At 50.4% G+C, this 10,617-nt stretch overlaps 1 protein-coding gene across 1 annotated transcript in view; it reads left to right on the forward strand.

The window, feature by feature from the left end:
* The window catches only part of TNFRSF8 (TNF receptor superfamily member 8), a 38,362-nt gene extending 35,447 nt beyond the window's left edge, over positions 1–2,915 (forward strand). Inside the window, exon 12 of the mRNA XM_040262836.1 lies at positions 1,599–2,915. Within this exon, the coding sequence (XP_040118770.1) occupies positions 1,599–1,843 (245 nt within the window). The 3' untranslated portion in view covers positions 1,844–2,915. The remainder of the gene's footprint in view (positions 1–1,598) is intronic.
* Positions 2,916–10,617: the final 7,702 nt, after the last annotated feature.

A 10,617-nucleotide genomic window follows, 5' to 3' on the forward strand; every position in this document is an offset into this window, starting at 1 on the left:
GGTGTGAGAGCCTGCCCCCCCAGCTTTGGCTGCTTCTACATGGATAAACACAGCCTGCTTCATTCACACCCCTCCTCCTCTCTGTCTGTCTGTCTCGCTCATCTCTGGTCCTGCCTGGTCTCTTCTGTGTTCTCCCTCACCTCACCATTACTGGCTTCTATCTTTTGCCAGCCCTTCTGGTCAGCTTCTGCAGGCTTTAGTGGAGGGTGTGTGACTTGAGGCCATGCTCTGTCTTTTGGGGGGTAGGGTGCTCCCAGCCTACAGCTTGTTTCATTCTTGTAACCTTCTCTTTCTCCTAGAGGTATCAAAGACCAAAACAGAAAAACTGGATTATGCAATGGGGTTGAGGGTGCAGGGGCCCCAAGAATCTCTGGGGGCTCCTGAAGCAGAGGGGTGTAACTGGGTTCCCCAACAAGGCAGGCATCCTGAACCCCACCCTAGCTCTCAAGTTCCCTCTTGATAGCTTCCCCATTCAGACTCCAGAGAGAGTTCTAGGGCTGAGGGGCTGGGAGCTGGCACCCTGCCCTGAGCTCAAGGCCATCAGAAGCTGAGGCTACTGGAGTTTGCAGTTAGCTGATCTGGGTGAAAGCCAGGCTCTCTACTTCCCAGCTTCTTTGGCAGCTTACTTAACTCCCCTGAGACACCAAAGCCCTGGAAGCAGGAGGTCATTTGGGGGGTGGGGGGCGGCGCGGGTAATGCTGCTAACAGGCTGGGCTGGTTATTCATCCATGCAGTTCACACAGGCAGCCCTCCTGTTTGCAAGGCAGGCACACAGCAATAAGCAATAAACACCAAGATATACCAGCCCCTGCAAAGCTGTCCAGATCTCAGGCTCTTGGCAATTATTAACAGAGTTGAGGTTTCTGTAGGATGTGGTCTGGGTTAGGCTGGACTGAAGAAATTCCTGGGACGAAGAACTTTGAAAACTAGTAGCATCTCAGGAAAACCAGGACATGCTGCCGCCGCCCGCTTCCCCTCCTCCTGCCCCTGCAACCCCAGATTTCTGCTTTAGGCACGTGAATAGGTGCTGAAAGGGAAGCTGGGCAGGGTGGAGTTTCTTTGGGGATTTCTACTGACTACCTGGTGACCTTGGGCAGGTCATTTAACATCCCTGAGCTCCATCTGTAAATGGGGATCGTATAATAATAGGCCATCTACCTTGTGGAAATGATGTAAAGATTCGGAAGCTAATGTGTGGAAAACATCCAAGGCGGCATCCGGCAAGGCTAAGCTCTGCCAGTGTTCAGTGGTGCTCTTGATATCAACATCGTTGTTCCCTGATTTCTTCCCACTTCTTGCTTTCTCTCCTAACCCTGTCCTCTCCTCTCCTGCCCCATCCCTGCAGAAATGTCAAGAAAATCAGGAGCACCTCCAGTCTTTAACCCCTCAGCAGGCAACTGCTAGCTATTTTATCTCCTTTGAAGCCCAGGACACCTGTGAAGTCAGTGGGGTTTATTGCGGATCAGAGAGGCTGTGCGTTCTCCCTGAGGCCACACAGCAAGAGTGGCAGAGCTGGGATGGGGACCCTCCTCTGCCTCCTGGCTTCTGTACAGCTGGGCCCCTGGTCTCCTCACCTCTCCCACCCTTTTGCCTTGCAGAGAACATCTACATCATGAAAGCCGACACCGTGATTGTCGGGACCGTGAAGGCTGAGGTGCCTGAGGGCCAAGGCCCAGTGGGGCCAGCCGGGCCCGAGCTCGAGGAGGAGCTGGAGACGGACTATGCCTCCCACTACCCGGAGCAGGAGACAGAGCCACCGCTGGGCAGCTGTGGGGACGTTATGTTCTCGGTGGAGGAGGAAGGGAAGGAGGACCCCTTGCCCACGACTGTCTCTGAGAAATGAGGGCTGGACTGGGACTGAGAGGGCAGCTGGGTGCCTCTGGAAGGCCACGGTGGCCCTGGTGGCACCACACCGGTGGCAGAGGCCCGTCTGGCCTGAACTGAGGTTCCAGCATCCAGTGGTGAACCCAGCCTGTCAATATGGGAGGTCTTGCTGTTCTTTGTTTGTATCCCCACCCAGCTGCCTCCCAACCCAGACCTTGGGGAGCCCGAGCCTGTGAGGCAGAGACAGATGAGGGGCTGGATCTGAGTGACCAGGAGGGCCTGGACCCCGAGCCTTCTGCTGCTGCCAAGAAGATGCCCCAGAGTCCTGGGTGTCAAACACACATACCAAGCAGAGGCTGAGGCCACAAGGCACATCCCCCCAGACCCTGCTTTCTCCATCACCCTGGCCTCAGGAGTGATGCCCTCCAAGCCTCACTGCTGTGCGAGCTACCCCTACTTACTGTGAGTGGCCCTGTGGGCATGGGGCCAACGCCTCTGTTTGCTTCTCCTGAATCAGAAGGGAAGTCAAGAAATGGGGTGTTGTCCGCCTGCCCTGTCTTGGCCGCAGCCACAGCGCTGCACTCTGTGCGGACGTGAGTCCCTAGTCTGGCCTCCAGCCCTGCCTGGGCCACTGAGACCTTCCTAGTCTTGCCAGTCTGTCTGTGTTCTGTAGCCTGTTCCACAGTGGGCCCAGGGCCCAGGGCATGTCACTGTTCCCAAAGCAAGAGGCATCCGGGACCCAACTACCTGAAGATTCTCAGCAGCCATGGTGCCCTTGCCCAGACGGAGGCCCTACCCACCCAGCTGCTGGCCTGGAGAAGAGCCTGCTCTGCTTCACCCAGGCGGCTTCCTTGCTAAATGGAGAAGGGGAACTGTGGGCCCTTCTTGGCTTCTTGCCTGCTCTGTGGGCACCATGTACTCTGTCCTGGGTCACGAAGATGCATCCTTCCCAGATCTGCCAGGTACACAGATCCTGATGGTCCCAGGCCCAGCCTCTGGCTCCAGCCGCTCAGTGCCCGTGATAGAGGCTGGGTGATTGTGCTCAGTCGTGTCTGAGTCTTTGCAATCCCATGGACTCCACAAGGTGCGACCCCACCAGGCTCCTCTGTCTATGGGATTCTCCGGGCAAGACTACTGGAGTGGGTTGCCATTTCCTCCTCCAGGGGATCTTCCCCACCCAGGGATTGAACCCTCATCTCCTGCAGCTCCTGCCTTAGCAGGTGGATTCTTTACCACTGAGCCACCTGGGAAGCCCAAAAGGCGATTTGGGTGTGTGTGCCCCTGTGGATGTCAAAAAGCTCCCTGGTCTCTCCCATTCTGCCGGAAAACAAAGAACATTTTGTGATTCAATCTGGACTTCAGGAGTTTTGCGTTTCACAGTAAAGATGGAGTGGCCTGACTTGGGGCTGTGGTGTCCTGCTCTCCTTGGGGCCCTCAGACTCAAGTCAGTAAGCAAGCAGCCTTGGAAAAAGAGTATGGGCAGATGCTAAGTCTGCTGTGGCCCCGGGACGCACAGTCCAGGCAGCTTGGAGGCTGTTGGAATTACCCGCTGGAAGGCAGGCCGGGGAAAGCTGCTGTTTACTCACCAGCCCACTCAGTCTCTGGAGGAAGTTGAGGCTGGGTCAGGCATCACAAGGGTAGTTTCTGAAACCACTCAGATGTTTTGGGGAAAGTTGGAGAGACGCTGGACGCTGTGAGAGACAGTTTACATCAGAGCCTGATGTTTACATGGGCTGGACAACTGCCAAAATGCCCTTTGCAAGGACAGTATGGGTGCTCTGCAACCTCCTGCCACTTTCCCCACCCCCCCACCCCCAAGGGCTCTGAAGCCATGACTTGAGGATATTAACATATGGTTCATGGAATGGTAGGCTCCCTCATGGGAGGGCCTGTCACAAAACTGATCCTTTAAAAATTCATAAATTCCCTTAGAAAGCAATCGCAAGGCTCAGGAAATTCTCCCTGAGATTTGAGTATGTCTGAGCAGAAGGGTCTGAGCGATCTCTCTCCAGTCAGGACAGGGGTTCCCCCTTTATCTCTGCCCCCAGACACCTAGGCCATCAGCCTCTGGGGACAAGGAGCCTCCTGTCTGCTGGGACAGCCGTTCCCACTGCTGGAGGCTTTTCCCTGTGGATGGAGGCAGACTATTCCTTGTGTAACGCCCACTCCCTGGTCGGCCCAAGGCCCAGCCTTTGAGGATACTCAGAATAAAGCCTTCAGGTCCCAAGTTTCCCTTTGAGTGGGAGAGATGTATGGTTTCCCCACGATCCTTCTTCCCTCTGGGCTGAACCCAGCAGGACCCCAGCTTGGGAAAGGGAGTCACTAAGTAGCAGCATGAATGCCCCAGCCTTGGGGAACCCAGAGAGGACCAGGAGTAAATGTAAGCCTTGGGCTTAGAGTCAGAGCTAGGAAGGTCAGTCTGCCTCCCTGGTATCAACAAAAAATTCATCTAAGAAAGAATTGGAAGACTTTATTTGAGCCAAATGTTAGGATTATAACCTGGAAAGAGCATCTCAGAAAGCTCTGAGGACTATTCCACCCATTAGAAGTCAAGACACAGTTTAAGTTTTTTTTGAGACAGAGGGCTGTACATTAAATGACATATTATGGACCGGTTTACATCATCCAGATCTAAGTGCCATCGTGGGTCATGTGACCCCTTATAAGACCAGAAGGAATGCCGTGTTTTAAGGAATTGTCTTGTTGATGCTATGAGTACGTGACGGGTTGAGTCAGTGTTCCTGCTGATAGAAGTCTGGTTTGATGCATAATACAGATACACAGAGCAGTGGGAGGAGTTCTGTTCAGTTCAGTTCAGTAGCTCAGTCATGTCTGACTCTTTGCGACCCCATGAATTGCAGCACGCCAGGCCTCCCTGTCCATCACCTACTCCCAGAGTTCACTCAAACTCATGTCCATCAAGTAGGTGATGCCATCCGGCCATCTCATCCTCGGTCGTCCCTTCTCCTCCTGCCCCCAATCCCTCCCAGCATCAGAGTCTTTTCCAGTGAGTCAGCTCTTCGCATGATGTGGCCAAAGTACTGGAGTTTCAGCTTTAGCATCATTCCTTCCAAAGAACACCCAGGACTGATCTCCTTTAGAATGGACTGGTTGGATCTCCTTGCAAGAACACCCAGGACTGATCTCCTTTAGAATGGACTGGTTGGATCTCCTTGCAGTCCATGGGACTCTCAAGAGTCTTCTCCAACACCACAGTTCAAAAGCATCAATTCTTTGGTGCTCAGCTTTCTTCACAGTCCAACTCTCACATCCATACATGACCACAGGAAAAACCATAGCCTTGACTAAATGGACCTTTGTTGGCAAATTAATGTCTCTGCTTTTTAATATGCTATCCAAGGAGTAAGTGTCTTTTAATTTCATGGCTGCAGTCACCATCTGCAGTGATTTTGGAGCCCCAAAAAATAAAGTCTGACCCTGTTTCCACTGTTTCCCCATCTATTTCCCATGAAGTGATGGGACCAGATGCCATGATCTTAGTTTTCTGAATGTTGAGTTTTAAGCCAACTTTTTCACTCTCCTCTTTCACTTTCATCAAGAGGCTTTTTAGTTCCTCTTCACTTTCTGCCATAAGGGTGGTGTCATCTGCATATCTGAGCTTATTGATATTTCTCCCGGCAATCTTGATTTCAGCTTGTGCTTCTTCCAGTCCAGTGTTTCTCATGATGTACTCTGCATATAGGTAAAATAAGCAGGGTGACAATATACAGCCTTGACGTACTCCTTTTCCTATTTGGAACCAGTCTGTTGTTCCATGTCCAGTTCTAACTGTTGCTTCCTGACCTGCATATAGGTTTCTCAAGAGGCAGGTCAGGTGGTTTGGTATTCCCATCTCTTGAATTTCCCACAGTTTATTGTGATCCACACAGTCAAAGGCTTTGGCATAATCAATAAAGCAGAAATAGATGTTTTTCTGGAACTCTCTTGCTTTTTCCATGATCCAGCGGATATTGGCAATTTGATCTCTGGTTCCTCTGCCTTTTCTAAATCCAGCTTGAACATCTGGAAGTTCACGGTTCACGTATTACTAAAGCCTGGCCTGAAGAATTTTGAGCATTACTTTACTAGCATGTGAGACAAGTACAATAGTGCAATAGTTTGAGCATTCTTTGGCATTGCCTTTCTTTGGGATTGGAATGAAAACTGACCTTTTCCAGTCCTGTGGCCACTGCTGAGTTTTCCAAATTTGCTGGCATACTGAGTGCAGCACTTTCACAGCATCATCTTTCAGGATTTGAAACAGCTCAACTGGAATTCCATCACCTCCACTAGCTTTGTTTGTAGTGATACTTTCTAAGGCCCACTTGACTTCACATTCCAGGATGTCTGGCTCTAGGTGAGTGATCACACCATTGTGATTATCTGGGTTTTGAAGATCTTTTTTGTACAGTTCTTCTATGTATTCTTGCCACCTCTTCTTAATATCTTCTGCTTCTGTTAGGTCCATACCATTTTTGTCCTTTATCGAGCCCATCTTTGCATGAAATTTTCCCTTGGTATCTCTAATTTTCTTGAAGAGATCTCTAGTCTTTCCCATTCTGTTGTTTTCCTCTATTTCTTTGCATTGATCGCTGAAGAACACTTTCTTATCTCTTCTTGCTATTCTTTGGAACTCTGCATTCAGATGCTTATATCTTTCCTTTTCTCCTTTGCCTTTCACTTCTCTTTTCACAGCTATTTGTAAGGCCTCCCCAGACAGGCATTTTGCTTTTTTGTACTTCTTTTCCATGGGGATGGTCTTGATCCCTGTCTCCTGTACAATGTCACGAACCTCAGTCCATAGTTCATCAGGCACTCTATCTGTCAGATCTAGTCCCTCAAATCTATTTCTCACTTCCACTGTATAATCATAAGGAATTTGATTTAGGTCATACCTGAATGGTAAAGTGGTTTTCCCTACTTTCTTCAATTTTAAGTCTGAATTTGGCAATAAGGAGTTCATGATCTGAGCCACAGTCAGCTCCCAGTCTTGTTTTTGCTGACTGTATAGAGCTTCTCCATCTTTGCCTGCAAAGAATATAATCAATCTGATTTTGGTGTTGACCATCTGGTGATGTCCATGTGTAGAGTCTTCTCTTGTGTTGTTGGAAGAGGGTGTTTGCTATGACCAGTGCGTTCTCTTGGCAAAACTCTATTAGCCTTTGCCCTGCTTCATTCCGTATTCCAAGGCCAAATTTGCCTGTTACTCCAGGTGTTTCTTGACTTCCTACTTTTGCATTCCAGTCCCCTATAATGAAAAGGACATCTTTTTTTGGGTGTTAGTTCTAAAAGGTCTTGTAGGTCTTCATAGAACTGTTCAACTTCAGCTTCTTCAGCATTACTGGTTGGGGCATAGACTTGGATTACTGTGATATTGAATGGTTTGCCTTGGAAACGAACAGAGATCATTCTGTCGTTTTTGAGATTGCATCCAAGTACTGCATTTCAGACTCTTGTTGACCATGATGGCTACTCCATTTCTTCTAAGGGATTCCTGCCCACAGTAGTAGATATAATGGTCATCTGAGTTAAATTCACCCATTCCAGTCCATTTAGTTTGCTGATTCCTAGAATGTCGACATTCACTCTTGCCATCTCCTGTTTGACCACTTCCAATTTGCTTTGATTCATGCACCTAACATTCCAGGTTCCTATGCAATATTGCACTTTACAGCATCGGACCTTGCTTCTATTACCAGTCACATCTACAACTGAATATTGTTTTTGCTTTGGCTCCATCCCTTCATTCTTTCTGGAGTTATTTCTTCACTGATCTCCAGTAGCATATTTGGCACCTACCGACCTGGGGAGTTCCTCTTTCAGTATCCTATCATTTTGCCTTTTCATACTATTCATGGGGTTCTCAAGGCAAAAATACCGAAGCGGTTTGCCATTCCCTTCTCCAGTGGACCACATTCTGTCAGACCTCTCCACCATAACCTGCCCATCTTGGGTGGCCTGCAGGGCATGGCTTAGTTTCATTGAGTTAGACAAGGCTGTGGTCCTAGTGTGATTAGATTGACTAGTTTTCTGTGATTATGGCTTCAGTGTGTCTGCCTTCTGATGCCCTCTTGCAACACCTACCATCTTACTTGGGTTTCTCTTACCTTGGATGAGGGGTATCTCCTCACCGCCGCCCCTCCTGACCTTGAACGTGGAGTAGCTTCTCTCGGCCCTCCTGCGCCTGCACAGCCACTGCTTCTTGGGCGTGGGATATTAGGTAGTTAGAATAGGGAAAAGGAGTCCAAAATGGCAGTGGCTGACTATGGTGCAGTGATTTGGATTTAACCTGGCTGAAACAGAGGGAGGAGAGGGGAAGCCAAATGGCAGAGAAGAATTCTTATGTTTAAATTTCTTTTGCCTTGCCATAAAAGATGAATTTTATTTCACAGCTTGTCACACTCAGGGGCAGTCTGGGGCCTCTTCTCCACCACAAGCAGCCAGCCAGAAGCCCCGCTCTGACTGTGTTTCCCCTGGGGGCTGGAGGAAGGCGACCTCGCCCACCCCACCTCTGGGACTCCAGCCCACACCCGGATCTCACAATCAGCCTGGCCACTGAACAAGCCGCTGCCTGTCACGTGGTCCATCCGAGAGCCAGAGAGTGTTTCCCTGCCCTGCCTGCCCAGCGATGAGGGACCCCGCCTTCACTTCTGGTCATTCCGCTGTCCAGGTGGGCAGATGGACAAGGCCCTTGCTGCCTAGAATTGCAATTCCCAGGCTCTGAGGAGTCGGCCCACACATGCTCACCCCTCTTCTTGAACAGTTGTAGCAGGGAGTGACAGTAAGTGATGTGTATTGTGGAAACTATTGCATCAAAGAAAATCCGTTGTTTCCCAAGGCGGTCCTATAGGTTGCAAGCTACTATAAGGTTCTTAGAATCTCTAAGGCCAGGGTCAGTCCCTAAGAGAGAATAAGGGACTGAATCTCCAGAGGATCGCTCCAGCCACAAGAGCCTAAAGAAGGTGTCTTAGGTGTCCTCTCTGTCCGTGGTCACTGGTACCTGATTTTAAATAATAATCTATGCAGAGATGAGAGGTGGCTCTGGCCAACGTTCCTTGGGTGCCTTCTCTCCTCCACCCCTTCCTTGACCCTCCCTGTCCTCTAATATGTAGCAGTGGGGGAAGTGCAAAGTAGGAGGTGCTGGGGCCAGAATGAGTGGGGGAAGGGATTCACGGTCAGGGCCTGAGAGAAAAGCTATAATATGTCAGTACCCGTGACTGGGCTTCCCAGGTGACTCAGTGGTAAGGAACCTGCCTGCCAATGCAGGAGATGAAAGAGAGGCAGGTTTGATCCCTGGGTCAGGAAGACCCCCTGGAGTAGGAAATGACAACCCACTCCAGTATTCTTGCCTGGAGAATCCCATGGACAGAGGAGCCGGTCGGGCTGCAGTCCATGGGGTCACAAAGAGTAGGACACCCTTGACTGGAAGCCGAAGTGAGCATATCAAAAGCTTCAAGGGAAGCTCCTTTGACCTTAGGGAGAAGCTGGCTGAGCCCACCTTGGGCTCCTGCACCCCACCCCTCTGGGATCCCATAACCAGGTCAGTGAACAAAGTCATTCTTGAGTCAGATCATGCTCTGTGGTACCTAACCCTAACCCCTAATCTGGGGACTGGCAGAAAGTCCGGAGGGCATGGCCACCTCTAGCCAGGTGGTCTGGGAGGGCTTCTTGGAGGAGGTGCCTTTTAAGTTCTACCTGAATGTGACCTGCAAATGTCCCAAAGAGGCAGACAGGGGATGGCAAATGCCAAGGTCCTGAGGTGGGAATCCTGGCCCCAGGGTTCAGGAAGCACACTCCCTGGTAGAAGCTTAGTGATCAGGGCAGAGAGGAAAGGGAGGTAACAGGGCAGCCAACCAGGCCAGATCCTGGAGGGCCTGGTGGGCCATTGTAAAGCCCTTAGATTTTATCACAAATAAGATTAAGAACACAGTGTGCATTTCTTTCTGCTTTCCTCCTATTAGAACAATAAACATCCTGGTATTATCTCAGCCATAGGCATGAAAGGCAAACGAGGGGCCTCACAGGTTGCTTTGACCTACTTCAGAGGGAAGCCGGGGAAGGAGGCAGCAGTAGCTGGTAGCCAGGAAGCAATTGGATGTGTTTTCTCAGAAGGAGCAGAGAGCTGAGACCACATTCCCGGTTAACATCGCAGCAGCCGTGCACCCTCGGCTGATGTCACTGCGGGGGGAGGGTGGTGGGGGAGGTAAGGAGTCTGTCCAGGTTCCCCTTTCTCTGGGTGTCTTCCAGGAGAGGAAAAACCAAACCAAAAGACCCAGGGGAGGCTAGAGGTATTTGTGTTTTGTTGTGGGGCATGGGTCATCTTAGCATGAGGCCCACCCTTTCCTCCCTAGCCCTCCAGCACTTGCCTCTGTCTCATTTCATTACCCTGGCTGCTGATACAGCAGAGGGGATGGGCCCATCAGCCTTCAGCCTCCAGCCCAAAGCAGTTCCCAGCTCCTTGGCCTCTGGGAAAGCTCTCAAAGGCTTTCAGCTTCAGTTTCCTAATCTGAAAAATGGGCATAATCATTATTTTCCAAGTGGCTTAGATGGTAAAGAATCTGCTTGCAATGTGAGAGACCCAGCTTCAGTCCCTGGATTGGGAAGATTGCCCTAGAGAAGGAATGGCTACCCACTCCAGTATTCTTGCCTGGAGAAGTCCATGGACAGAGGAGCTTGGTGGGCTATAGTCCATGAGGTCGCAGAGTCGGACGCGACTGAGTGACTAACACACACATTCTAGATGGTTGTGAGCTTCACCAGTAAGACAGGTAAAGAGCTTGGTGTGGTGCTGGG

This window comes from Oryx dammah, unplaced genomic scaffold (genome assembly GCF_014754425.2).
Source record: "Oryx dammah isolate SB20612 unplaced genomic scaffold, SCBI_Odam_1.1 HiC_scaffold_21, whole genome shotgun sequence".
NCBI classification, from domain to species: Eukaryota; Metazoa; Chordata; class Mammalia; order Artiodactyla; family Bovidae; genus Oryx; species Oryx dammah.